Here is a 27,306-nt window from a genome sequence, read left to right as displayed (position 1 = left end):
AGTCCAGTCCGAAACGGTAAAGCGCAATAAATAACTCTTGGCCCAAAACAATCGAGAGAGACATCAGACATATACGACCTCGCACTTTCCAGTTTAATCTGGGACTCCAAATAAACATCTTCTCAAAGTGTTGTTCATCTTCTTCCTCAATTTCTCTCCTAACTATACAATTAATACAAAGTGTTCTAATTTGTTGGTTGAATGAATAAAAATGGAGGAAACTATTGCAATCTCTGAAACTAACAATTCCTCTCAATCTTCGCAGCTTAACTCCGCCTCTTCTCGCGTTATCTGCCGTGTGTAAGTTTCTTCTCTCATCTTTTAATCAATCAACCTTTGTGAATTTATTGTTTTTGATCAGTCATTTGATGATTAATAAGTTCTAATTGAAAAACTGCTAATTTTATTTGTTAATTTGTTGAGTAATTGTTTGATTTTGAAATTTGGGAAATGTAGATGTCAAAAGCAATTTTCGCAATATACTTGTCCTCGTTGTAATACCAGGTACTGCTCCCTCCATTGTTACAAGGTATGCCTTTTCTTTTCAGCTCTTACCAACTTTTTTTCGCTTTCATTGGTTTGATTTTTGAGATTTACTGATATGTGAACTGTTGTGAACAAGTTAGGACTTGGGAAGTTAGGAGTAAGGGTGCTTATATGTTGTTATAAACTTATAATTAAATTATACTCTCTTCGTCCCGAAATAATGGTATTCGAATCGAATTGATGATAAAATGTATACTCCATTGCTCATATTAAGGGTGTTATTTGGTTGATAAAAACATAGGAAGTGGCTGCTTGTTCGGAAGTTGCACTTCCTACAAATGGGGAAAGTAAGTTGATTATTACAAAATGGTAATTAGGTTTCTAGGACTAAATAGGAATTATTGAAAGACTAAAACAAGTTTTGAGGTTGAGGCTTCTCTGGAGTTAGGTAAAGAAAAGAGTTAGGGTTGCAATGAAGAAGAAAACCGTAAATGCGCTCATTGATATGTACTGATATTGTGTGGAATGATTTCTCTGCTCTTGTATATAGGCTATAGGGATGGTTCCACAAGAGTATATTAAGTATTGGTACTCAGTAGTTCTCATGTAGACTATTTAACTTTAAAAAATTCTTTAGGACGGATTTGATATTTGTTTTTCCATAAATGCTAAGGATATTGCTACTCTTTTAACGAATGCTCTATGTAGAATCATTGATTCATTGGTGTTTCCAGTTATAATCTGTAAGCAATTTTGGTATTAAACTAATCATTTGTTATTCCAATTATTATCATCTGCTTCACTTGCCTGCTTGCACTAAGCCATAGCCATAGTTGTAATCATTTAAAGCCTAATGATCTAAGTGATGCTATCATTGTATTTGATGCATTATGTGGTTGTTTTGGCAGTCTCACAGCCTCCGATGCACTGAATCTTTTATGCGGGAGAATGTAGTGGATGAAATGAAACAGCTTCGACCTGATGATGAGAGCAAGAAAAAAATGCTGGAAATTCTCAAAAGATTTCATGCTGAAGATGAGGAGGATAGCATGGATGAAGATGGTATGTTTCATCAGGGTTCATCTGTTTGATTTGAAGTATTTAGTAAGATAGATACCAATACCCCAACTCCCCAAGAGGGCTGAGACAGTGCTTGTGCATCATCACTAGCTAAGAGCAATAAATTAATCCAAAAACTCTGCATTAAAGTGATACAACTTATAGTGTGAAATAAGTTGGCAAAAATCTAGTTTAAGAAACCACAATGGAATGTCTGAGCTCATGCTAATGAGTTCTTAGCTCAGTTTCATTGTGAGTTCTGAGCTTTGCTTCAAATAATCAAATATGTCATCTTATGCCATTTCCTTATATTGCAGACTCAATTCTCTCTGAGGAGACTATTCAAAAGGCTCTATCAGGTATGTTCCTTATAATTTCATCCTTCCAAGTGTCATTAGTTGCATGTTACTTGCTGTTTGTCGGTTCCCCCCTATAGGTTATAGCTGTGTGCCCTGCTTATCTTTTTTTATTATTTTCAATTAGTGTTGTCTTTTCCTGTTTCCTTGCTGCAATGTCTCATATACAACTATGACATTTTTCACTGCTGTTGTATTCTTATTTCCTTGTACAGTATCCAATTTGAAGACTTACTGTGAAAGGCCTGATTATGAGCTAGACATTTATATTGTTTAAGGAGAATTTTTACTTGTATGTAAGATGTTCTGAAGCAAAATTTCTGTTTTCAGGAGGTGAAATAAATTATGACGACTTAAGTGCTGAAGAAAAGAAACTTTTCCAACGAGCTATAGCAACTGGAGAATTGAGCAAGATGATCGAGCCATGGGAGCCATGGTGGTTGAAGCCTTCTGCTCGAACGATATCTCTGAGTCATGAAGGAACTCGGCTTATCCAGCCTTTAGCCAGCGAGGAAGCATCAGGATCACATTCTGTTGAAAACCTTGAGAGTGAAATTCCTCCTGGACCTGAGGCACCTTTGCCATCACTAAAGAATCTTACTTCTGCTGAGCCTTCTCCACTTCTCCCCTTTCATCTGGTTGACATCCTGTACAGCTATTGTTTCACCCTTCGCCTTTATAATGGGGATTGGTCGTCAGATTCTATTGGAGCTTCCATGGTGATCTTTAATGTGTCCGCTGTTTTAAGCCAGGGAGCACAACCAGAATCCTTATTAGAAGCTGTTTCATATTGCTTAGAAAAGACTTGTTCACCGGACTTTAGACACATGGGTGGCTTACAATTCGGGTTTGGTGTTCTTGATGATGTTGTATCCTTAATATCCTTAGGTAGGGCTGCTCTAGTCTGTGCACTATGTGACCTACAGAGGATGATTGCAGCAGGAGAGATGGAGTTGAAATCCGAGAAACCAAGAAAAGCAAAGAGTTCAGACATCAAGAGCAAGCTCAAGTCTGCTGGAAGGAAAATCTACTTTATATTGTGCTGGGTGAATGAGCAGCCGGAAGAAGTGTGGTCTTCTCTGTCAGTTCTTGTTCAGGCTGAAAAGGCTTCACAATTGGAATATCAAGGCAATGGAAAGAGAAGATCCTCAAAGACAGAGAAGACAAATGATGGTAGCAAACCTCTAATAAAAGAAGTTTAATTATTTAAGTGTTCATCTTGTGTTATCAAGAGTTACTTTTTTGATATGTATGGGATCAAGAGTTGTTTTTTGATAGGTATATCATCGATAGTTAATTAGGATAGTAAAGAGTAATGTATTACTCTAGCAGAGCAGAGCATGTACATAAGCTTTTCTTGTATGATGAGATTACTAATCCAATGTGTTTTTGGCCTGGATTTGGATAGCTTTTTTGCGGAATATATACAAGTAAGATCAGTATGCATGCAGAGATCTGTTTTGTTACTGCAAATATGATGGTAGAGGCGTTTAGGTGTATGCACTGCATACATTGAACATCAAGCCTAAACTCAAAGAAGCTATAAGTAAATTGATATTAAGTTCATTAGAGTTTATGTTTGTATTCAACGATTCATGTTCTTAAAAGTTAGACTTAGCTTAATGTTCAACGCAATGCACAATGAGCATTGTGCACATGCCTCCACCCTATCAAATTATTGTTTTGTTACAGTATTGAAATACTTATACTCCCTGAGTAAGGGATAAACAGAACACCCTGGAAACTGCCAATCTGTTTTGATGTACTTTATTTAGGGACAGAGGGAGTACTTCGTATCTATTGTCACATGTCAGCCAATAAATGGCCATTGCGGACAACAAAAAGCCTATAAATTAAGGATCGGACCAAAATACAATCGCATTGAGTAAAATAGCCATAGAATACTATAGACGAATGTGACAAACTGCTAAAAACTTTATTGAATTATGATCACCAAATAACATAAATGTAAATCAGAACAAACACATGAAAATAACGATTAATACCCTAAAACATCACAAAATCCTAATAATTACCGCGATACATAGATAAATTATCTCTCCCATCATGCATTAAACTAAGCAGAAAAAACCCTAATGACATCCTAATTTCCGTAGAGACCAACATCCACAAGCGTCAAGGCGAAAACATATTAATCAACCTTACGGCGAAAGGAGCAACCCTCGGTAAGCCTAGCCTTACCACCAGTAGGCTGACAAATAACAGTCTGACAATTAGGGCACATGATCACAGTTTGAGAGTGGCTGAATACAGTCGTAATAGCGAAGCAACCTTGGCACTTAACGTCCATGAAATACGAGTTTGGGGTCTGCACCAACCTTTTCAGCTTATGCTTCTTCTCCTCTAGCTCCGCTGGCGGGTTCAGCAAATCTATGTCGTTCTGCAACACCATGATTGTTGTTTTTTTTTTTTTTGCTAGTATGAAAAATATATGATCAATATGTAATGAATATGAGTAAGAATTTTGAGTTTCTGATCTTAAAAAGGAAAAGTAACAAGGGATTAGGTTCTATGAAAGAATCATGCGTTTATATAGATTTTAGGTTTGTGTGTTATGAAGTTCTAACCGTTTAAGGATTTAAGAAAGTAGGGTTTTCAAGATGAAAAATCGTTGATATTCTAGACTTCTAGTGAGTTGTTTTGCTTTCTTGGGTTTTCTAGTAGTGTCTCGTATTTTGATGGCCCAAAAGATAAATTTGTCACCTCTCTCGCCGAAAAGATTCTATTCTAATTATAATTCTAATTCCAATTCTAATTGTAATTCTATTCTAATATATATAAATAAAGTAGGTATTTTTGGAGAGCATTCTGAGCGCCACATAAGCAAAGGTATATTTTAAAACAATTTCTTTTTTGTGATTTAGGTAGTATAATCAAGTCATCAATTTAACTTAATTTTTATTTTTAATTACAGGGTGATTGCGTTCATGCCTCTATAACTTTGTACAATTTCGTCCAAAATTAATTGAAAGAAAAGTTTACGCCATTAAATACTTTTCAATCGTTACAAATAAGAAACAATATCGCACGTATTGTCAATGACAACAAAATAATGATTTACTTTTTCAAAACACTATTGTTCGGGGATTGAAGACGATGAAAAAATTCCAATGCATAGATTTGATTTTGTACAATTAAAATTTTTAGATCAATTTCACAACAATTTTTCACTTCTCGGTAAATATATATATTGATTTATTTTATAAGACTATAAAGATTAATTTTACGTAAATTTTATTTTACTAACATGTTTTATTTATCTATTTTGATCAGATGAAAGAGATATGGGTAATATATAACACAATAATATATTTAATTTTTATACATTACAAAAAAATGTGACAAAGTTTAATGTATGAACAAAGTAATTATTCATAAAATAAGGGAGTAACATATGTCTATATATAAGTAATGTAACATGTAATCATGTATATATGTTTGCCACCAATTCTGTGTTGATGTAGTGTTGATTGAGACTACACTTGGTAGAGATGACCCGTGTTTGATCCTCCGCAACAATGATTGGAAGGGGAGTGGAACCTAACCACTCAAAACTGATCCCGAATCCGAATTAGCCCAAAGGGTAAATCGGGTGGAACAAAAAAAATGTATATATACTTCCTCCGTTTTCTTTTACTTGCAACACAGCCTTGTGGCACGTGTTTTGAGGTCGGGTTCATGTAATGTAAACGGACAAATTTTTCATAATAATTTTTACAAATGATACTTAACCCTATTCTAATTTTCGTGTAAAAATTATATTGATAAAATCGCTCTTTTACCCTCACTAATCATCTCCTAAAACTGCGTGCTTAAAAGATGTGTTGTAAGTAAAAGAAAACGCAGGAAGTATATGTTTGCCACCGGTAGATGAGAATATGAGATTACTAACTTGGGAATTAGGAGGTAGGAAGCACCAAATTACCAACCCTTCACTCCTTCATTTCCCCAGAATTTAAATACGGGTGTGAAGTTGTAAGAGCAACTCCAATGTTGTAGCTAGGACTTGCTTGTAATTATTAAATAATCCCTAGTTACTATTGGAGCTAGAAAATGCAAATTGCTTGAAAAAAAAACTTGCTAAAATCAAACAAATTAGATGAAATTTATCAACGTAAATTAAGGAGGTGTGATCCATTTAAATAGTAAGTTATTGGCTAGCCATTGGAGCTAAAATGACAATTAGCTAAAAAGCTTATGTGACATGGCGAACTAATTTGATAATTAGCTTGCCATTGGAGTTGCTCTAAACAACCGAACACTACACACGTACTGTACCTCGACAAATATTTGGTGAGAATTAAACTAACCTCCTTCAAAGCGTTAAAACGCTGTGTTTCACTTCACAATAAGAGTAGCTCAGCTAAAATCAACTCGTAATGGCATTTTCGTTATTACACCCTTATTTTCCCAACATTTTTGGTACCCTCAAATCTTCAACCGTCGCTTTCCTCTTGTTCTCCATCAAAATAATAAAATGTCTGATCATCTTTTCTCTCTACCATAAACCTCTCTCACATTCCTAAAAAATATCCCAATTTCTCACAGAGGAGAGAGAAAATCAACCTTCTCCGGCACCGGCGAAATCCGAGGAGAGAGAAAATTAGGGTTTCACAAAAATGGTAGATGCGAGCGATAAATTGGCGTATTTTCAAGCAATTACAGGTTTAGAAGACATTGATTTATGCACTGAGATTCTCGCTGCTCATAATTGGGATCTTGAGCTTGCAATCGCTGCTTTTACTGGTAATCCCAATGTTCCCGAACCTTCTCATGATGTCGGAAGTAGTGGCCAACAACAACAATCACAATCTCAATCACAATCACAATCTTTGCCTAGTGCGTTTCCAACCGACGCCGTTTTAAGGTCCGATGTTGATAATAACCCTGGAAATGGAAACCCTAGTTTGGCATGGAGGGTAATCACTTTACCGATTTCGGTTGTTTCCGGTAGTTTAGGGTTGATTTCTGGTGCGGTTGGGTTAGGGTTATGGGCTGCTGGTGGGGTGTTATCGTATTCATTTGGGATGCTGGGGTTAGGGGGTCGGCGAGGTGGTGATTCGTCTGCTAGTCCGTTGGTTCAGGTACCGTCTTCGGCTTCCGAAGCGATGGAGTTTGTGGCAGCGTTGGAGAGGGAGTATGGGTCTGGTATGAGGGTGAATTTTGTTTCAGAAGGGTTTCTGGATGCGCTTCAGAGGTCTAGACATGCTTATAAGCTGTTGTTTGTGTACTTGCATTCACCGGATCATCCTGATACGCCTTTGTTTGTGGAGAGGACATTGGGGAGTGAGGTGTTTGCTGATTTTGTCAATGAGAATTTCGTGGCGTGGGGCGGTAGTATTCGAGCTTCCGAGGGATTTAAGATGAGTAATAGTTTGAAAGCTTCACGGTTTCCGTTTTGTGCTGTTGTTATGGCTGCTACTAATCAACGTATTGCTTTGCTTCAGCAGGTAGGACTGCTGTTTTTTGGCTAATGTTTAGTTCATTTGCTTGATTTAGTCGTTGATTATAGTTATAAAATTAATTACCTAGTAGTTTTGTGATCATTGCTTATTGATAGGTTGGAATGTTCAATTTGTAATTGGTGTTATAATGTTATTCTAGGTTGATATATCGCGGGAGGTTTAATTCAGGTTTTGGGGGAGATTATTAAGTGTGTTTTATGATTATTGATTGCCTTATAATTTAGGTGCTTAGTTAGGCCAACTTATTATCACTATAATTTGTAGTGATGATACCTGTAAAACAGCTGGTTATCCATGTGAAAATTGTGTGTGTGTAACTGGAGATATCTGCAAGTGCATGTTGCACTGTTTTGAACCTTTGATAGCTGAGGATTAGGGGCATTGCCTGTATTAGTAGGTAGAATGTACTTAGTATTAGGGGCATTGTCTGTGTAACTGGAGATATCTGCAACGACTGCAAGTTTCAGTGAATGCTTCAAAATTTCCTAGCAGTTTCCTAATTCAAATTAACATTCAGTTATGGCTGTATTTGTGAACCTTATATTGATTGTGGTTGTACATGTAGATCTTGGACTTGTCAATGAAACCCATTTTGGATAATAGGTGGAATAGGGATCAACTAGTACAATGCAAGCTCTTCAGCTGAACTAATTTCTGCATATTAACTCTGTGGTTTATTTTCTGCTAAGTATATTTCTGAAGGACCTTACAGTTTTGGACTTGGGCTCTTTTCGGTTGAAGGGATTTGGCTGGAAAAGAAGTAAAAAGGAAGGGTTTTTATTGACTTCCCATGTCCGGTTAGATAAATTACGCGAGAATTCATAGGAAAGAATGGAAGTGGGAGGAAAACCTCTTTTTACTAAATTTTCACTTTCCTTTCCTCCTGAAATTGGATGAATTTGATTGGTAAGAGAATAAAAAGTTTTAAAATCAAATTTCCTTTTTATTCCCTTCATTTTCTTTCATTAACCAAATATTGAAAAAAAAAATCGCTTTCTTTTCCCTTCTCTTCCACTTCCTTCCTTTCTCATCTTTTACTTTACTAGTATTAAACCAAATAAACCTTAGACTTAGGATTCTGAAATTAGGCTCACTGGCTCACTTAAATGAAAGCTTGTGTCATCAGAAACATGGTTTTTAATTGCGGATGCAATTTTGGTCATGTAAAAGTTTTGCGGGCAATGTGGGTGGCTTGCAGGTTAATATCTTTGTCACGTCAAGTGTAAAATCCTTACAATGTGGTCGCGATGCGTTGATGCAGCCCAAAAATAACGCCATGATTTGATTTGAAGTGGCCGAATAGGCTATTTCACCTAGGCCAAATGAGTTATTTCAACTAGGTGGCAATGTGTTAGAATCTACCTCCTTTCTTTTTACTTGTATTTTGCTTATGTATAGCTTTCTAGGCTTTTCTTTAAGTTTTCCTAGGCTTTAAGTAGAATTATTGTGTTATTGTCAATCTAGTGTTCACTAGATTTCCGTTGTAAATTCTATTTAAAACTCTTTAGAGAGCGAGTGATCAATGAACTCAAAAGGCTCCTACTTGCTTTGAATCTTGTTGTTGTTTAAGCTCTTAATACTAGTGCTTGCAGATCTCAAAGCCCCCCCCCCCCCCCCCTAGACCCTCCAAAAGAAGATACACTTGTCGTCGCTTGTGAGCACTTTGACTTGATCAGTCTTCACAAGCCCCGACCGACCCCGCTCTCACTCTTGCTCCCTAATAGACAAGAGTGAACTCAGAGACTCCTTCTTAATCGTGTTGCTTCTAACCTTGTAACACCTAGAGACTAGGCTTGCATCCTTGTTGCCTTTAGACGAGTGTGCACCACACGGCCCGAGCTAGAATATTTGGACCGTGACACAATGCCAAATCATGCCTTTTTTGGTAGAAATTATTCAAGGTAGGTCTATTACTAAGAATTTGGTTTGTTTTCTAGATCATATTTAAATTAAGTGGGATACTAGCTACTTAGCAACCTATTCTGATTTAGAAACTGCAGTCATAAGAGGTACTTTTTTTTTAGCAAGCTGTGCATTCCACAAGGTTTTTTTGCCAATTGTTGGCCTTTTGTCTTCCTTTAACGAAACAATGGACTAGTCTATTATTAGTCATTTTGTTGGGCATCATTTGAAAACTTGGTGGATTTTTTTTTAATATATGGAATTACTTATATTAAATAATTTTGAGAAGTGAAGGAGAGGCTGGAAAGGAGGAAGAGACAACTGTAGCTTTTAGGAAGCTAAACTTTGACAATTACATAACTCCATCATAAAAAGGTTTTTTTTATTTTATTTTATTTTTATTTTTAAAAAATGTATTAAGGAATATAGTAGCAATGAGGAACGAATGAAGGAGCTTTATTGATGGTGATTTGTCTTGTTGCTAACTCCTAAATGGGATAGGAGGCTATACAAACACCTTTTTGGGGTGAGAAAGAATTTTGGCAAAAAATCGAAATGAGACATGGTATAAATTGGGAAGTGAAGGTTGTTGTTGTTCTAAGTTGAGATACTATGTGAAGTTTAATTTGGGTTTAGGGAAAAAGTGAAATTGATTTTATTATTTTGACCTTAAGATGTTGGTGCTTAGTCACACTTTACTCCTTGGGATCTATAATTTGGTGATAGGTAGCCTGGTTTTTGTTGAATAAGTATCAAGATGCATTTCAAAAAAGAACACTAGAACAAAGTATAGTGTCAATCCCACAATTTTATCATTATCTTGTGATTTGAGATTGAAGAGAAATATTGTCCTTGCAACCTTCCCTCCAAGTGGAATTATTAGTGGGTCAAGGAATAAGAGGAATCTGCAAATTTTCAGAGAGAAGGGAGGGGGGGGGGGGGGGGGGGTGGGGTTAGCACATTTTTTGGTTTTCAAATGTCTTGATGTAGCTTTTCAGTGGCTTTTTAAATTTTTCTTGCTTATTTTAGTTTCTTACTCCTTTTCATCTCTTTACTAGCCTCCAATTCCCATTTTGCTTGGAGATAGCTTTAGATATGTAAACTTGCATAGCATAGCTTTAGACCATTGGTGTGGCAGGACCGCAGGATAGAAGTGTATTACTCTTTTTAGGTCGTCTCTATGTCTTTTTGTGCCATTGATGTTCATGCCATTATATTGGGCTGATGGATTGTTAGTGGAAGTTGCAATGCTGCAATTGGTTGGTCTGACCTTTAGGGTTCTCTGGTCCGTTGTTATGAAAATTATGAATGGAAAGCAATAGAATGGAAGTTGGAAAGTTTTTTGGTGGAAAAAAGAACATTGATGCGATTCTGATAATCATAACATAAACCTAGAAACAAAATCCTTTATAATCTTTCTCGACGTCTGAACTTTTTCACATTGACTGGGAATAGATGAACGTTAGATAATGACGGGTTGTCTAATTAAGCTCTGATATCTGATATGAAATTTTCTTCTGAACATGAGGCTTTAGGTTGTGGAATTTCTGAGGTTTATGTTTCACCTGAGAAGGTTTGCTAACACTAAGGGCTGGGTGTGAATGGTTGATCAGTGAAATGGCAGGATAGGGGAGTTCCATGGGTGCTGACTGAAATTAGGTAATAGAAATAATAAAAATAAAAGAATTGCCAATATTTTGATAGTGCAAAAGATGTAATCATTAACAAGAGTAAAATAAATTTGAGTTTCGAGTGTAAGCTGCAGATCTTTAAAGATTTTTAGGTGGGTGTCCAGAAGTAGTATCAGTATCCATCTAGACTGGGATGGCATAAGGTTGCAGACATTTGGCTCTCGATTATAAGATGCACATATTGTTGTTGCTGCATGGCCCGCTCTTTTTAGGATTTGTGAATTGCAGTATGTTGATGTCATGCTGTCGTTTGGGAATAATTGCTTAGTCACGAACCATGAATCTCTGTTTTAAACAGGCAGTAGACATACCTGTGAAAACAAGGTTGTTACTAACGCTTGTGGCCATCAGTTTATATAAAACTCATTTTCCTCAGTGGACTTCAGTGATTTAGTGGCTCAGAACGAGTTCCCAGAATGAGCTGGTCATTGATGTTTATATGTCTGTCCTACTGTGTTGCGAATTTTGGGTCTTTGGGTGTAGATGTTTTTGCTCATCTTGATAGCAGAATCTGGTTTGTAGTATTTTACTAGATTGAATGGACTAGTTATTTATATAGGAATCTGGGATCTGATGATGCAGTGTATTTTGAGGACAAAATTGTCTCATATTGTGATACCGTACTTTGTGAGTTTTAGAGGTTAATGATGAGATAACTTGACTGTGGGTTGGTACATTACATACGTATACCTGTGTTTCGTTAGTGTCAGCATTCATTCTAGGCAATTTTGAACTGGCTTTAACCATATTTTCTATGTGTGCTCTGCCGTAACTTAGTCAAAATGTGTTGTTTTATTGGTATTCAGTGTCTCAGTGATCTGATTCAGGGATCTTTTTTTTTTTTTTTTTTTTCTAAACTGTCCTACTAACATCCTCTGTTGCAGATTGAAGGCCCAAGATCCCCTGAAGATATGCTTTCCATACTACAGAGAGTTTTGGAAGAAAGTGGACCTGTACTTGTCTCAGCCAGGCTTGAAGCAGAGGAGAGGAGGAACAACTTGCGCTTGAGGGAAGAACAAGATGCTGCTTACAGAGCTGCTTTAGAAGCTGATCAGGTATCGTAGCATGTTCTGTCTCTGTTGTATTTATTTGCCTACTTGTTTCTTGTCAATTTGCCTTTGAGCCATCAACTTCTTCACTTTGTATTACTTGATCCTAATCTTTTTACTTGTTACAACTGGGCCTATGTGAGTGCTTGGAGATTACCAACTCATTGAGATTGTTTTTGGGAGGTTTACATTAAGGGGTGCTCAAATCTTGCTAAACATAGGTTAACTTTTGCATTTTGGAGGTGTCTTGTAAAGCTTTTGGAGATAGGTTAATAACTGTTCGTGGAAATTTTTTTCGAAGTTTTGGATGTTACTTAGAAAAAGGATTACCAGTCCTGTTGGTATGCAGTTGTTGCACTAAAGCAATTTTGAAATGGTTGAGTGCAAGGTTTGTCTATGAGAGGCAATTAGAACAAATCAAGAAACTACATCTCCTATGGTGATTTTGATCTACTGTTGTCCTTTGGAACACTGTTTACAAATAAGTATATTAATTTTGGTTGCTAAAATGTAGTTTAATTTAATGCTTCAATACAAATAGGAGGAACATGAACAATTCCAGCTGTCTGAGATGGTTGTGACTTGCTAGTAAAATTTAGTGCTGTAATATTCCCATAGATGTGTATAGTTGATAGCTAAAAATGGTTTTGTGATGATATATACATTGGCTGATGGCCTATGGTGGAGCCAGGAAAAAAATTTATAAAGGTTCCAAACAAATAGTAATATTTTGGGAAATATGCATGATTTGTTTTGAGGTTATAGGAGCATATCTGGATATGACAAAAAAAAAAAAAGCTCTATATTGTTTGGCCATTTGTTTCATTCCTCATCACTTAATTCAATAAGCAGCATATTGGAAAATGAAGCATGAACATTTACAGTACTTCGTCTGGAAAGGTGACGATTTTATTAAACATTATAAACTAGTTTATGTGACTATAATTTTGGATGGAGTGAATAATAAAGATAACTAACTAGAGAATTTAGTATTCAACCCCTGCAAGTTTGGGTATGTATTTTGTGGCATTGCTGTCTGATTGTTCTGCATATGCTCCTCTCAGGCTAGAGAACAGCAGAGGAGAGAAGAACAAGAGAGACTTGAGAGGGAAAGGGCTGAAGAGGAGCGAAAACTTCGCGAGGAAGAAGAGGCACGTGAAAGAGAAGCACGTGAAGCAGCTGAAAGAGAAGCTGCCTTGGCTCGTAGAAAGCAGGAAAAAGCTTTGTCTCTTGGTGCTGAACCTGAGAAAGGACCTGATGTTACTCAAGTACATTTCCACCTTTACCTGAAAATTATTTTTTGTCCCTATCAATTACTGTTACAGTTATGATTCATTCTGTTTCAGGATGACATGGCAGCCTTTGCCTTTTTATTATAGTATATTTGTACAGTGCTGCTCATGCTTTATGTTCAATTTTTATATTCCATTTCCTGTATTGACCAAGTTTTACATTTAAGTATGGAATCTTATACTTTTAGAGCTTGAATATAATTGTTTCATACTTGATCAGGTTTTGGTGCGATTTCCAACTGGAGAGCGTAAAGACAGGAGATTCCACAGCAATGCAACCATCCAGTCTTTATATGACTATGTTGATTCTTTAGATTGCTCAAACTTTGAAAGCTACAATCTAGTCTCCAATTTTCCTCGAACAGTATACAGTCCAGAAAAGCGTTCTTTGACCCTGAAAGAAGCAGGCTTGCATCCGCAGGCAAGTCTTTTCGTGGAACCAAACTTGTAGGGGAAAATTTATATGTGATCAACATTGTTTAGAACAATGATCGCGAGTAACACTTTAGTCTCTCTTGTTCAGCGCTGGTCTATCAAATATTCTGATGAGTATAATCCCCATGTATTTCTCTTTCCCCTTGTATTTTCTCTTCCAAATTCTCACCAATTTGGTTCAAGTAGGTGGATTCAGAATAAGGAATGTTAGCTTTTGTACTTATTCCAGCTGTCTCATGCTTCTGGAGTAGTCTTTAGAGAATGCAATATGAATTGTCGCCTTCACAAACAGAGAAAGCTATCGCCTCATTGTGAGGAAGGTGATCTCTGGTAATACGTTATAGTCCTTATAGAGGATGCGTAATGCTGCACTGTTGCCCACTGCAGCTAAATGTTATGTCATCCATATCCTTACAGTTTTAATTTCATGTTAGATGATTGGACGAGTATACTCCACATACGACTTTAGAGGACGAAGTTGTATACTTGTATGTTGTATCACTTGTATGTGGCAATCAAATTGATGGCTGGATTCGAGTCATTTGACTTTTGAGTTGATACCAAATGATGCATTGGATAACGAATGCACATGTGAGCCACATGCACTGGATTTGTGGCTAATAGTTTTAAACTCAATCCGGATGTTTGGACTTCTATCCATGTAATGTAACCAACACTAAAGCTACATAGCGTTGACAATTTGAGATTAATGCTTTTCGCAGAACGTGGAGTGATATGGAAAGTTGCTGAAACGTCGAGTACCACATGTACTCTATTTTCAGTATATTAAAATTTGAAAATTACTCCATTACTTATTTCTTCCTCTAATTTTTTTTTTTTAGTTGTAACACTTTTCTTTTTATGCTTATTAATGCATTATTTTGATTGCTAATATATTTGAATACCAATATATGTAAAATTATAATATAAATCGAGGCAAATCTAACATCTTACTTAATTATATTTTTTGTTTAAATATAAATCATGAAAGCTAGACAAAGGATAGTATATGAATAACGTAAAAGTCAATCTATTGCAAATGAAAAGAAAATAAAATAAAAGGAGAAAATATCATTTTTGAACTACTTGCGTGAGAATAATGGTCAAAATGTAAATCTAGTAGTTACACAGAAAATACTTCCGCTTTATTTATTTTTTTTTTTTTTACTCTCCATTTATTGAGTTCTCTTTCTAAGTTTAATCCATATCTAAAATACTTATAACTGATCACTATTTTATTATAGAATAATGCTATATCTAGCACTTATGACTACAAGTAAGCACGTAAATTTAAATGTTGATCGGTATGAACGGTATCGGCATAAAATTAGGATATACTCCCTCCGTTTTTAAATACTTGCTCCATTTCTCCATGCGCGGAGTTTAGGAGAAATTGGAGAAAGTAATAAAATATGGAGATAGTGGGGTTGGTGGAAGAATAAAAAATTGTAAAAAGCAAAAGTAATGGAGAGATGAGATGAGAGAGAATATGAAATTAATAAAATATGATATTTGTTGGGTCCTCTAGGTGAAAGAAATGAGTTAAATATTGTAAAAGTTTTCCATATAAGGAAATGGAGCAAGTATTTAAAAACGGCCGAAAAAGAAAAGTGGAGCAAATATTTAAAAACAGAGGGAGTATAGAATATAGAATCTAATATATATATATATAAAGGGGAGTTTTTTCCCGAGTTTTTAGAGAGCCACGTAGGATCTAATTTTCTCTGCGCGCCATGTAGGATTATAAATCTTAGGAGTAGCCAATTAAATAAGAGATTATTAATTTCTTTAGAATTAAATAATTCAAATGCCACGTAAGCAAAATTGGCGAATGAGATTTTTAAGTTTAAATTAATTAAATATTAAATATTATCTTTCAATATTAGGAATTTTATCTAAATATATAACAAATATTAGCTCATTAAAAAAAATCAAACAAACCGTGCATCGCACGGGCTTCATCTAGTAGAGAATATACTCCGTAGTCCGTATTCAAATAGAAAAATACCAAATCTATTTAGAAGTGTGTGGGTCCAATTGTCCAAAGAATGTTATGACTCAATTTAAATAAAAAGCCCTGAAGACAGACTACAGAGTACGTACCTGACTTCTGACGTCCTCCTGCTACTATAAAAATATAACGGAATTGCTTATTTTCCGGAATAACCTGACACAATTTCTCATCCCTTTTTACGCTCCTTATTTTTCCCAAATTCTAGGGTTTGTTTAATTGTTTTCCCACATTTCCTTCAAAAAAAAAAAAAAAAAAAAATTCAGATAATCTCCAATTCAATCGTTCTCCTCGAATTCTAGGGTTAGCAAATTCTGACAATTCATTTGAATTTTGATCGTGATATGGTGATTTTAGGTTTGGTATGACTGAGTTACGAATTACACCATTAATGGAGATCCGAGCTTTGAAATTACGAATCGATTCTTCGCATATGGATTTACTCGCTTGTCGACTCGGCTTCAAATCGTCGTTTGACTCGTATTTGATCGCTTGTGAAGCGTTTTCTGAACCTGCTACATTGCTTTCGATTCCAGTTGAAGAAGTTATTTGATCGTTTGTGTTTCTCTGCTTTCTCTCTCCTCTCAATCTTCTTCTTCTCCTCTTTCTGTAATGGAATCACCTAGAATTTCTTTGACATCGTCAATGGCGAACTCAATTTCTGATGAAGTTGACGACATTGTTGAGAGGGACCCCTCCGGCCAATACATTAGGGTATGATTCCTTCATTTTTTTCCTAAATTGCTAATTATTGGTTGATTATGGTGATAATCTCTGATTTGTAATTAATAAATTATAACCCTAATTGCTTTCCTTGATCTGAATTACGTCTTTTGCTTTAGATTTACTTGTTTGAATTAAATTTGCTAAATTAATTTAATTTTATGCCTTTTATGCTATAATTACTCTTATTGTTTGATTATTTCGATTGTAATCGCCTATTAGTGAATTTGCAGGTGATTTTTTTTTTTTTTTTTTGAAATTGTTTTGTTTTGTTTTGGATTATTACACTATTACTTTTTTTTTTTTTTTTAATCATTTTCTATTTATTGGTGATGATGTTTTTTTTCCTTGTTGTCTCTTGCTCTTCAGTCTTCTGAAATCCTGGGGAGGGGAGCATTCAAGACTGTGTATGATTCCTTGCTCAGTCTTCTGATTTTATGTTTTATTCTCGTTCGCTTTCGAATTTTTAATTAGTTGAAGTCATAGCTAATAGTGATCACTTTCGTTGCTTCGGGTGAGGGGTCGAAAATGTCTTTACTTTTTTCCTAATTTTTGTTTGTATGTTGTTATCTTTAATAGTTACAAGGCATTTGATGAGGTCAATGGAATGGAGGTTGCTTGGAATCAAGTGGACATTGATGATTTGCTGCAGATGCCACAACACTTGGAGATGTTGTATTCAGAGGTTCATCTGTTGAAGTCCTTGAAACATGTAAATATCATAAAGTTCTACCATTCTTGGGTTGATGATGGTAATAAGACTATCAACATAATTACTGAGCTATTCACCTCCGGAAACCTTAGACAGTGAGTGTTTTTCGGTTGATTCTTTGTTGTGTAGAAATTAACGGTCATTTTTATGCTGTTACTTTAACATCTTGTATTTTTTAGGTATCGTAAAAAACATAAGTCTGTCGATCTGAAAGCTATCAAAAACTGGGCAAGGCAGATCCTCCGGGGTTTACAGTATCTTCACAGTCAGAGTCCTTGCATCATACACAGAGATTTGAAATGTGACAATATCTTTGTCAATGGGAACACTGGGGAAGTTAAGATTGGCGATCTGGGTTTGGCTACTGTTATGCAGCAACATACTGCTCGAAGTTGTATTGGTACCGCCAAGTCCTGCTAAGCCTTTTGTTTCTTAAACAATTCATATAGTTGAAGGTGTGTAAACTGTGGGGTCTTTTTGGTGCAGGTACACCTGAATTTATGGCCCCTGAGTTATATGAGGAGGAATACAATGAACTTGTCGACATATATTCTTTTGGTTTGTGTATGCTGGAAATGGTGACTTGTGATTATCCTTATTCTGAATGCAAAACTACAGCTCAAATCTTCAAGAAGGTTATCTCGGTAGGTCATCAGTTACTTCATACCAGCTTGTAAGTGATGATAATTGCTGATAATTACCCACGCTGTAACCCCCTCTTTTTTTTCTTTTTTTTTTTTTTTCCTTCATGATTTTTTAGGGTGTTAAGCCAGCAAGCCTTAGCAGAGTAACTAATCTGGAGATTAAGCAGTTCATCGAGAAATGTCTGGTTCCAGCTTCCATGAGACCATCAGCCGAGGATTTGTTGAAGGACCAATTTCTTGTACCCAAAATTCCTGAAGGGCCAAGTCCTCATTCTGTGATGATGAACATGGTTAAACCGGCTTGTTTGTCCAGACCTCAAACAGCTCATTCTATGGATATAGACGGTGATGGCAAGAAGAGTGATTTTAGCTGGGAAGCTCCTCGTCGTTTGACTTTAATTTTAAATTTAAATGATGTGAAAACCCTAAATTTAATAGGAGAGGTGCTGGATAACAATTCAATCTCAATGACCCTCGTGTTTACCGGTACAAATGGTAATTCTAGCTTGGCCTTTTGTGAGAAGTCTAGTATCTCTTGATGGAAACTGAGTTTATGTTATTTGGATCAGGTCGTTTGAAGAATATTCATTTTATATTCAACCTTCAATATGATACCATCATCTCTATTGTGCATGAGATGGTTGAAGAGATTGAAGACTTATCTGGGGAAGATTTGTTTCCCGTAGTGCAATTGATGGAGCAGCTGATTGCAGAACTGGTGCCACACTCTAGGCCACCTTCTAATTTCTCACTGACTGATCTCACCAATTCGCTAGAGGAATTATCTGGCTCAAGCATTGCCCTGGACTCACTCAAGTATATATCAAAATCTGGAATGCTCAAGGTTCCTACAGAGGTAACTGGAAATGGAGAAGATCACGGTGCTGGAGAATCTCTTGTTTCGGGGATATCGGTTGATGAACAATATTCCATGACATGCTCTCATGATCCTGGTTTAAATGCTTGTGATTGCTGTAAACGCTCGAACAGGTATTGGTTGTATTTGTTGGACTTGTTGCTATGGCTATTGTGTTTGTGATTTGTTTTAACTTTTATTCTTAACACATTCATTGTGATCTGATGCAGTATTGCTTTTGATGCTTTGAGCCTATCAAGCATGGCTTCGTTAACACCGCTAGAGAAAGAGCTTTGCAACAGGGAACTGAAGCAAGAGCTTGATGCGATTGAATCCCAATACAATGAATGCATACGTGAACTCGCGAGGAAAAGGGAGGAGGCAATAGAATATGCCAAGAAGAGGTGGGCTTCTAAGAAGGATGTAGTTGCTTGACTGAAATTCTAGTTTAGGGTTCCTCTATTTCTATCTATTGATAGAAAGAAAGATCTTTGTCAAATACCAGACTGCTATTTTTTTATTATTTTTTTTCAAATTCTTTAAATCCAAGGCAGCTTACCACAAGCACTCTGCCTCCAATACGACTAGTTGGGGTTGTTTAAGAGATTGCATATATATAATTTTTTTTTTTTTTTTTTTTTTTTTTTTTTTTTTTTTTTTTTTTTTTTTTTTTTCTAGTAGTCTTGGAAGTTTTGATTGCAGACCTGATTTTTATTTTAAATATTTGTTCGTTTTAAAATTCTGCCAAGCACTTGAGCCAGTGAGGTGGATAGATTCAGAACACTAAATTTTCATCTCACAAATGTTAAATAATTGTATATAATGCTGTATTTATTTCTTAATAAAGCTGCTCAGCAAGTAAAAAAAGACCTCTGTTTCCTGAAACCTGTACTGAGGTCTTCTGGGCAGATCTGTATGTTTGGATACATATTTTCCAACATGGTGAAAAGGTTCAGGGGAATGTGTAATTTTCACATATATAAACTGCAGTTTCTCTAAGTCTTAGTTCCACGACTCAAGTCACAAGTTAACAGTTATGAGTAAAAAGGATAAATATTTGTTTTTAACAGCAAGGGAATTAGTGCATCAGGAAGCTGCCATCTTCTTAATGACTCTGTATCAAATTATGCACACAAACCAAGTTAAAAAATACAGTACTATTGGTTCAATGTTCACTATGATGATATTAGAGATGGACATGACTTGAGAAATTCACTTAATGGAGAGTGGGCATTTGCAGTAGACAAGTACAGCACCTGAGTCTGCAGTCTCAATGGATGATATAAAGGCCACAAATACAAAAAGAGGCATGTTCTAAAAATAATGCACATCATACATTATCAACGTTAATAGAATCATTGTAAGACACATTGAGGAATGAGAATTAACATTGAATTATTTTAAATCAATTGGTGAAGATGAACATGAAAATCTAGAAGAATCTACAGCAATTTTCTAGTCCCCTCCCCGCACAAAATTACACTGAAATGCGGAGAAGAAAGCAATGTAACTTCACAACAAATTGCCAATTAATCTTGACAATTTTACACTTTATAATTATGCAGTTGTCTCCTCTATTTTTCTGAACTGATAACTTCATAACCATCACGATAGTAGACATTGATTCCACAGACTTGCATCAACATGCTGGCAGACAAAGGTAATTTCACAACTACCAATTATCCTTGACGATTTTAGACTTTTCAAGTATGTATTTGCCTTCCTTGTACTTCTGCGATTCTTCATAAGCTCGTTCATACTTCCAACCAAGAACTTCGCGGCAATCAGAACAAGAGACATCTGCAACTGTGTGGAGACCTGTCATGAGATGCCTGTCTTCTTTTGGCCCCACATCAACGTTCATAGCATGGGAGAAGAGAAAAGCCCTACTGTTTCTTCCCTGAATTAGATAGAGCAGTCAGCACAATATACAGAGCTGCACCTTGTTATACATAGCGTTTGATGTAAAGAACTACAGAGGCATAGTGGAACATGAAACCCAAGAGGTGTATTCAGCAGAAGTTTGAACATATCGTTGAGCTACATAGTGAAACTAATATGATGCCAACAGTAACTCTAGAATTTATAAATTTTTATCGCAAATGCACATTATCTTACTATAAATGGGGTAGATAGTGAAATTGCAATCAGATGTGGTATTTCAACTCTCAACAATTTTCATTTTTTTTGTTGATAATCTGAGCAAGAACTTGAAATGTGTTTGCTAGGAAGGAAAACAATTTTCCCAATTTCCCTGTTTGGATGAATGAACAACTTTATTGGGTGAGAAAAGAATTCCAAAGGGGTGTTTAAGGGTTTATCTCGACAAGAATGCCACATTTTCCTCTCAGACTTGCCAACCTCCTTTTGTCCTCCTTCCTTTTGTCCTCCATGGAAGAAATTATTCACGGCAGAATACTTACCTCAAAACGAAACACAGCCTTAAAAAGATTTAATAAGGCCATAAAAATGCTCAACATTGATTCTAGTACTTCACAAATATGATGGCAAATACCAATACAACCTTACAAACAACTTTATGGACGACAAGGCAGAATAAAATCTCAAACTACACAATGATGATTAAGGAACATAACAATTAACAAATACAAATATTATGTTTTTTTTAGTTCATTTCTCTGATTGTAGTTGTACTATACCACACCCAAAATTTAATCAAACAAAGAAAGCAGCTAACTAGCTAAGAGCATATAATAATCTATCAACTTCTTCACCTGAAAAGCTTTAGAAATAATATCATCATGAAGTGCAACATTGTTACGACAATTGCTGCAACTGTAAACCCTCGGACCGATCAATTCCGCCATCAAACCTACAAGAGACCCTCAAATTTTCCCATAATTTGGATTATGCACAGAACTATGACAATGAGAATCATAAAAATATCCCAAACTATAAAGGATCATTCCTAAAACCTTAGGAAAATGCACATGAATTTACTTACTTTTCGAGATTTCGAGGGCGTTAAGGTCTAAAGATTGCTTTTGATTAAACTTTCTTTGATCAATGATTCAATGGCAACTATTGTAAACAGAGCAAGAAATGATCATACATCAGTATTAGTATAAAAAGGCCTAATTAATTAAAATGGGACAAAATTATACATTTCAGACATCTCCAATCAACAGAAATACTACTAATTAAAAATCGAATTTTCAATTATGATGAACAAATTCCAAGATTAAAAGCCCAATTTTTCAGCTGATCAATTTAATGTTGGGTATTATGATCGAGAATTAAATTAAGTTTGATGAAATTGGGATAGTAAGCAATGAAATTTGAAGGGAAAAAAGGACAAACCTTGACATAAGGAGTTGATCTATGCGAGAAATGAGGGAGAAAATTAGGGTTTAAGATATGTGAATTGTGTTGGGGAAAAACACCCAGGAGAAAAATAGGGAATGGGAAATCAGTGAATCATAAGAAGATCATAATTTGCCGACAGGCGCCTCTTCTAGCTCAATGATGCTATGGCCCAAACCATATACGATTACTTAATTTAAAAAAAAATAATAATAAAATTAAAAAAAAAATGGAAATTTGAAACGATTTTGACATTATCCATAAAATTATTTTATTTAGAGGAATGATTCAATTTTCATTGTATTATCGTTTTCAATCTCTATTATAGATGTCGTATGACTTTTTATTACTGAATTGATTCCTTAAAAAAAGACTGCAACTTGAAAATAGGTGGGTTTTGAAATGCCAGAACATTTTTTAAAGTTAAAAATCCAAAGCTGATAGGAAAAAGCTTGACAAACCCACCATTATTTTGTGTGTTTGGACATGGATAACCTTTTATATACACTCGGGTGTACATAAAGGTAGGTGCACCTGACTAGACCCAATTTTTTCATCACCTTTAATTTATATACATAGTTAGGAATATGCAATTCAAAGTGAAACAACTAAGAATCTATTAGTGTTTTGCATTTTTATATAACTAAACAAGGTCATATTTTCATACACGCCCATATGCTCTATTTGTAATCCTATGGCATAGAGTACTTTACTTGATAACAATGAAGCAAAAATACAGGTATTATATAGTACCTAGTCTTTTTTTTTTTTTTTTTTTTTTTTTTTAAGAAGATGTAGTACTTTTTTTTTTAGAAGATATAGTACTTTAGGCCTGTTCTCTTCAGCTTGATTTCAGTTCAATTCAATTCAATAAATCAGAATATGCTCTTAGTCTATTCTAGTGTTAAGGTCTTAAGGATTGTATCACACTAAATTATGTACTTATTGTATTATTAATATTATTATTGTGGAAGAGAGGAATTACACGTTATTTAGATTCTAGCCTTGAAATGTGTTAATTTGAGTAACATGCCATGTTTCTTACAAATACGAGGGACACATTTCGAGTAGCCAATCAATCTTGTATTCTTGTTTATCAAAATGATATACGGACTACTGTATATAGAAGCATTTGTGCTCAATCTCTAAGAGGTCACAATATGATCACTATTTTCATAGATATTTTCATTTGGTTATAAGTAACATTTTAAACCTAATAATTGAAAGAAGTATAAACTCATGAGTCAAAGATATATATTGAATTCGTTTGCAATCTTTTATCGATCATCACAAACCCGATTAAAAAAATTCAATGGATCGGAGTACATTAAAGATGCATTATATTTGTGTGATTTAAAAAAATTCAATGGATCGGAGTACATTGGCATACTACCTCACTTACATTTGATCACGTTTTGATGATGATTGAGGAACAACAAACGTTTCGCTTTCCATTTTGCCTTCTCTTGGGGTGTTGCGTACCACATTTCAAGATCGAAACGTTTCATGTACAGTGAAACGGAGTGGAGAACGTTTCCATGCTACTACATACTTTATAATAGTAGTAAATTAATTACTTGTACTTCGTATATGCTATAAAATGCTTATTATCTAGGCTGACAATTCAAATCATAGATCCAATTTGTCAACTGCTAGCAAATTTTTTGAACTAATTGTATTATTTTTCCACTGTTCAATAAGTAGTTAATTTATGTCAATTTTCTGATTTCAGAATTACATACTTCTGAGCTAAAGATGCATGGTGAAATTGAAAATTTAAATACACCCTTAAGTATGAATCCTCAATTTAACTTTTTTTATACATTAACCTTTTCATTTTATAATCTATTTATTTCTTTTTTCAGGTTTCTACAATCTCTTATTCACATATTTACATGTTTCAGACATTGACTTTATGCAGTTCAGAAAGATCAAGAAAATGCAGAAAGTCAAAGACTTGATCATCAAGTCAGATCAACAGCACCGGACATGCAGGAGGATTCGCCGGTGAAACAGGTAGCGATGACGGTCCCTACGACAGACGACCCTGACCTGCCAGTCCTGACATTCAGGACATGGATGCTTGGGATAATCTCCTGTGTGGTGCTGTCATTTCTGAACCAGTTCTTCTGGTACAGGACAGAACCTCTCAGCATCACTGGCATTGCTGCTCAGATTGCGGTTGTCCCACTCGGGCATTGGATGGCTTCTAAGCTCCCTAACCGCGTCTTCCTGCAAGGGACGCGGTTGGAGTTTACCCTGAACCCGGGACCTTTTAATGTGAAGGAACATGTACTTATTACCATCTTAGCTAATGCAGGGGCGGGAAATGTTTATGCAATTCATGTTGTTACCGCGGTTAAGGTCTTTTACAAGAAGCACATTACTTTCTTTGTGTCCTTGCTTGTTGTTCTTACTAGTCAGGTTTTGGGGTTTGGATGGGCTGGTGTTTTTCGACGTTACCTTGTGGAACCGGCTGAAATGTGGTGGCCGGCTAACCTTGTACAAGTTTCCCTCTTCAGGTAATCTTTTTGTTATTATAAACCTATTCACTTATTTGAAGAAATCGAACTTGGAAAGAGGCAAAAGATGATATAATGTTGCATAATACTACATTATCTATAACATTTTACCTAGGCATTGTATGATTTGTATAGATTTCTTGAGTGCTAGGAATTTGATGTTGTCCCTAAACAAATCTTACATGTGTACACGTACACGAGCACGTGCACACACACAAAATTAAAGAAAAACAAAGATTGAATTGATTGATTAACTAAAATTCATTAAAATGGACAGGGCTTTGCACGAGAAAGAAGAAAGGTCCAAAGGCGGTCTTACTCGTACTCAATTCTTCCTTATAGCCTTCACCTGCAGCTTTGCATACTACATCTTCCCAGGCTACCTCTTTCAAATGCTAACTTCCCTTTCTTGGATATGTTGGCTCTGGCCAAAATCCATACTAGCCCAACAGCTTGGTTCGGGGTTACACGGGCTAGGAATAGGTGCATTGGGTTTGGACTGGTCCACTATATCATCTTATCTTGGAAGCCCTCTAGCAAGCCCATGGTTTGCCACAGCTAATGTGGCTGTTGGATATGTACTTATTATGTATGTACTTGTTCCAATAACCTATTGGTTGAATGTTTACAAGGCTAAGACCTTTCCCATATTTTCGAACCATCTCTTCACATCATCAGGCTCCATTTACAATGTCTCAGCTATTGTTGACTCCAATTTCCATTTCAATCAGGAGGCTTATGGTAAACAAGGTCCTCTTTACCTTAGCACCTTCTTTGCCATGACTTACGGGGTTGGATTCGCTGCTCTAAGTGCCACCATTGTGCATGTAGCACTCTTTCATGGCAGGTAAATTTGAAACTATTGTTGGCATTTGTTGCTGATAGTGTTATTTGAATTACTAACGTAACAACTACTGCTATTTCTCATTAAATGAATTTTATTGAACTGAAAATTAATTTTTATCGACTAAAATTTTCCTAGACATCTAATTTATGCTAAAGAGAACATGATCTAAACAATTGATGTGATAATCACATTCATCCCATTTCCCTAAAATAATACATAGGGAAATATGGGAGCAAAGCAGGGCAAGTTTTAAAGAGAAGAAAATGGACATACATTTAAAGCTTATGAGAAGGTACAAGGAAGTTCCCGATTGGTGGTTTTGGACCATTCTGGTTGTAAACATCGCGGCAGCTATCTTTGCCTGCGAGTATTACAAAGAACAACTTCAGCTACCATGGTGGGGTGTTTTGCTAGCTTGTGCTATTGCCTTCATTTTCACACTTCCAATTGGAGTTATAACCGCCATTGCAAACCAAGTAAGCTAGAATGCATTTTACATAAATTATTTAGTGTGCAATATCATGCTTGTATACTTTCATGTATCATTCTATTATATATACATTGATCCTTTGATTTATAATTATATTGCTCTGTATTTGTAGTCACCACATTTGAATATCATCACTGAATACATAATGGGATACATCTACCCTGGATATCCTGTTGCAAATATGTGTTTCAAGGTATATGGAAACATTAGCATGAAGCAAGCTGTTACCTTCTTGCAAGATTTCAAACTTGGACATTACATGAAAATTCCACCTAGAACAATGTTTATAGCACAGGTATTTATATTTCATATCCTATAACTTGTCCTTTCTTACATGTACTTAACATGTTAGTCCTTAAATATTTAAGTCGTGTCACTAATAAATTGCTAGTTGTATTGTTGACATCGAGCAAAATTAAATCTTGTATGAAATGGTATGTTTTATATTAATTTTTTACTCTCTCTGTTTCATGAAGTTCTTCCTACTTATTAAATGTACGTAGTAATATTACTTGTAATAAATGTATGAATTATGCAGGTAGTAGGAACATTGGTCTCTAGTTTAGTGTACCTTTGCACAGCATGGTGGCTCATGGAAACCATTCCAGATATATGTGATAGAAATACCTCATCAAACAGCGTGTGGACTTGTCCCGGCGACACAGTGTTCTATGATGCTTCAGTCATATGGGGCTTAGTCGGACCACGAAAAATATTCGGAGATGAAGGCATATATGGAGCTATAAATTGGTTTTTCCTAGGAGGAGCAATAGGTCCAATTATAGTATGGTTGGCTACAAAGGCCTTTCCTAACCAAGAATGGATTAGGCTTATCAACATGCCTATCTTAATCGGCGCCACGGCTTCCCTGCCACCAGCAACTGCAGTGAATTACAGTACATGGATACTTGTAGGATTCTTGTCTGGATATGTAGCATTTAGGTATGCTCCTGAATGGTGGAAGCGCCACAATTATTTGCTTTCGGGCGCGCTTGATGCTGGCTTAGCCTTCATGGGTGTTGCATTGTATCTTTGCTTAGGGTCTGAAGATCATAGTCTTAATTGGTGGGGAAATGACCTTGATGGATGTCCTTATGCTTCTTGTCCTACAGAGAAAGGAGTTGTTGTTTTAGGCTGTCCTGTTGTAAGCTAAGATATTCTGTATAAATAATTTTTATTTGTACGCATTTTTTTGTTAAAACAACTATATATATATATATATATATATATATATATATATATATATATATATATATATATATATATATATATATATATCGCATTCTTTTTTAATTTTTATTTGTACGCATTTTTTTTAAAACAACAAAAAGGAGATGCTGTTAACTTTTTTGGTTAAATGAGTTAATATCGCAAGTTTTTTGTTAAAACAATTATATATACATCAAATGATTTAATATCGT

The 27,306-nt window shown here is 35.5% G+C and overlaps 5 protein-coding genes across 6 annotated transcripts; 4 read left to right on the top strand and 1 right to left on the bottom strand.

Moving 5' to 3' along the window:
* Positions 1–80: 80 nt before the first annotated feature.
* LOC145598759 (uncharacterized) lies at positions 81–3,293 on the top strand. The gene is made up of 5 exons (XM_081655150.1): positions 81–300; positions 457–529; positions 1,395–1,548; positions 1,863–1,904; positions 2,232–3,293. The coding sequence occupies exons 1-5, from the start codon at positions 212–214 to the stop codon at positions 3,101–3,103; spliced, it is 1,230 nt and encodes a 409-aa protein (XP_081511276.1). The 5' UTR covers positions 81–211; the 3' UTR covers positions 3,104–3,293.
* A 3,129-nt stretch (positions 3,294–6,422) lies between these two features.
* LOC145598915 (plant UBX domain-containing protein 10-like) lies at positions 6,423–13,979 on the top strand. The gene is made up of 4 exons (XM_081655318.1): positions 6,423–7,372; positions 11,865–12,035; positions 13,094–13,297; positions 13,542–13,979. Exons 1-4 carry the CDS (start codon positions 6,542–6,544, stop codon positions 13,770–13,772), a joined length of 1,437 nt encoding a protein of 478 aa, XP_081511444.1. The 5' UTR covers positions 6,423–6,541; the 3' UTR covers positions 13,773–13,979.
* Positions 13,980–15,882: 1,903 nt separating this feature from the next.
* LOC145596477 (putative serine/threonine-protein kinase WNK10) lies at positions 15,883–19,521 on the top strand. Of its 2 annotated transcripts, XM_081652644.1 has the most exons (8): positions 15,883–16,481; positions 16,860–16,897; positions 17,070–17,297; positions 17,382–17,602; positions 17,689–17,846; positions 17,963–18,341; positions 18,416–18,836; positions 18,933–19,521. In XM_081652644.1, the coding sequence occupies exons 1-8, from the start codon at positions 16,380–16,382 to the stop codon at positions 19,135–19,137; spliced, it is 1,752 nt and encodes a 583-aa protein (XP_081508770.1). In that variant the 5' UTR covers positions 15,883–16,379; the 3' UTR covers positions 19,138–19,521. The 2 variants fall into 2 exon arrangements, with proteins under 2 accessions (XP_081508770.1, XP_081508771.1); XM_081652645.1 differs by lacking the exon at positions 16,860–16,897.
* A 537-nt stretch (positions 19,522–20,058) lies between these two features.
* Positions 20,059–22,178, bottom strand: LOC145598703 (protein yippee-like At4g27745). The gene is made up of 4 exons (XM_081655084.1): positions 22,024–22,178; positions 21,668–21,744; positions 21,438–21,535; positions 20,059–20,602 (listed from the first exon to the last, which is right to left on the bottom strand). The coding sequence occupies exons 3-4, from the start codon at positions 21,528–21,530 to the stop codon at positions 20,375–20,377; spliced, it is 321 nt and encodes a 106-aa protein (XP_081511210.1). The 5' UTR covers positions 21,531–21,535; positions 21,668–21,744; positions 22,024–22,178; the 3' UTR covers positions 20,059–20,374.
* A 1,837-nt stretch (positions 22,179–24,015) lies between these two features.
* LOC145596476 (oligopeptide transporter 7-like) lies at positions 24,016–27,038 on the top strand. The gene is made up of 5 exons (XM_081652642.1): positions 24,016–24,548; positions 24,826–25,395; positions 25,616–25,871; positions 25,998–26,180; positions 26,424–27,038. The coding sequence occupies exons 1-5, from the start codon at positions 24,016–24,018 to the stop codon at positions 27,036–27,038; spliced, it is 2,157 nt and encodes a 718-aa protein (XP_081508768.1).
* The last annotated feature ends 268 nt before the right edge of the window (positions 27,039–27,306 follow it).

This window comes from Chenopodium album, chromosome 20 (genome assembly GCF_948465745.1).
Source record: "Chenopodium album chromosome 20, dcCheAlbu1.1, whole genome shotgun sequence".
Lineage (NCBI taxonomy): Eukaryota > Viridiplantae > Streptophyta > Magnoliopsida > Caryophyllales > Amaranthaceae > Chenopodium > Chenopodium album.
This window is presented reverse-complemented; position numbering and strand designations above follow the sequence as displayed.

What these genes read in the sequence shown, in the direction of transcription:
- LOC145598759 (XM_081655150.1), top strand. Translation starts at nt 212, where the DNA reads ATGGAGGAAACTATTGCAATCTCTGAAACTAACAATTCCTCTCAATCT. An exon ending in TCTCGCGTTATCTGCCGTGT is followed by an intron (nt 301 to 456) that starts GTAAGTTTCTTC and finishes TGGGAAATGTAG; the next exon opens with ATGTCAAAAGCAATTTTCGC. An exon ending in GCTCCCTCCATTGTTACAAG is followed by an intron (nt 530 to 1,394) that starts GTATGCCTTTTC and finishes TTGTTTTGGCAG; the next exon opens with TCTCACAGCCTCCGATGCAC.
- LOC145598915 (XM_081655318.1), top strand. Translation starts at nt 6,542, where the DNA reads ATGGTAGATGCGAGCGATAAATTGGCGTATTTTCAAGCAATTACAGGT. An exon ending in CTGCTTTAGAAGCTGATCAG is followed by an intron (nt 12,036 to 13,093) that starts GTATCGTAGCAT and finishes TGCTCCTCTCAG; the next exon opens with GCTAGAGAACAGCAGAGGAG. An exon ending in AAGGACCTGATGTTACTCAA is followed by an intron (nt 13,298 to 13,541) that starts GTACATTTCCAC and finishes ATACTTGATCAG; the next exon opens with GTTTTGGTGCGATTTCCAAC.
- LOC145596477 (XM_081652644.1), top strand. Translation starts at nt 16,380, where the DNA reads ATGGAATCACCTAGAATTTCTTTGACATCGTCAATGGCGAACTCAATT. An exon ending in CCTCCGGCCAATACATTAGG is followed by an intron (nt 16,482 to 16,859) that starts GTATGATTCCTT and finishes CTTGCTCTTCAG; the next exon opens with TCTTCTGAAATCCTGGGGAG. An exon ending in TGCTGTAAACGCTCGAACAG is followed by an intron (nt 18,837 to 18,932) that starts GTATTGGTTGTA and finishes GATCTGATGCAG; the next exon opens with TATTGCTTTTGATGCTTTGA.
- LOC145598703 (XM_081655084.1), bottom strand. Translation starts at nt 21,530, where the DNA reads ATGGCGGAATTGATCGGTCCGAGGGTTTACAGTTGCAGCAATTGTCGT. An exon ending in TTATTTCTAAAGCTTTTCAG is followed by an intron (nt 20,603 to 21,437) that starts GTGAAGAAGTTG and finishes TATCTAATTCAG; the next exon opens with GGAAGAAACAGTAGGGCTTT.
- LOC145596476 (XM_081652642.1), top strand. Translation starts at nt 24,016, where the DNA reads ATGCAGGAGGATTCGCCGGTGAAACAGGTAGCGATGACGGTCCCTACG. An exon ending in GTACAAGTTTCCCTCTTCAG is followed by an intron (nt 24,549 to 24,825) that starts GTAATCTTTTTG and finishes TAAAATGGACAG; the next exon opens with GGCTTTGCACGAGAAAGAAG. An exon ending in TAACCGCCATTGCAAACCAA is followed by an intron (nt 25,872 to 25,997) that starts GTAAGCTAGAAT and finishes CTGTATTTGTAG; the next exon opens with TCACCACATTTGAATATCAT.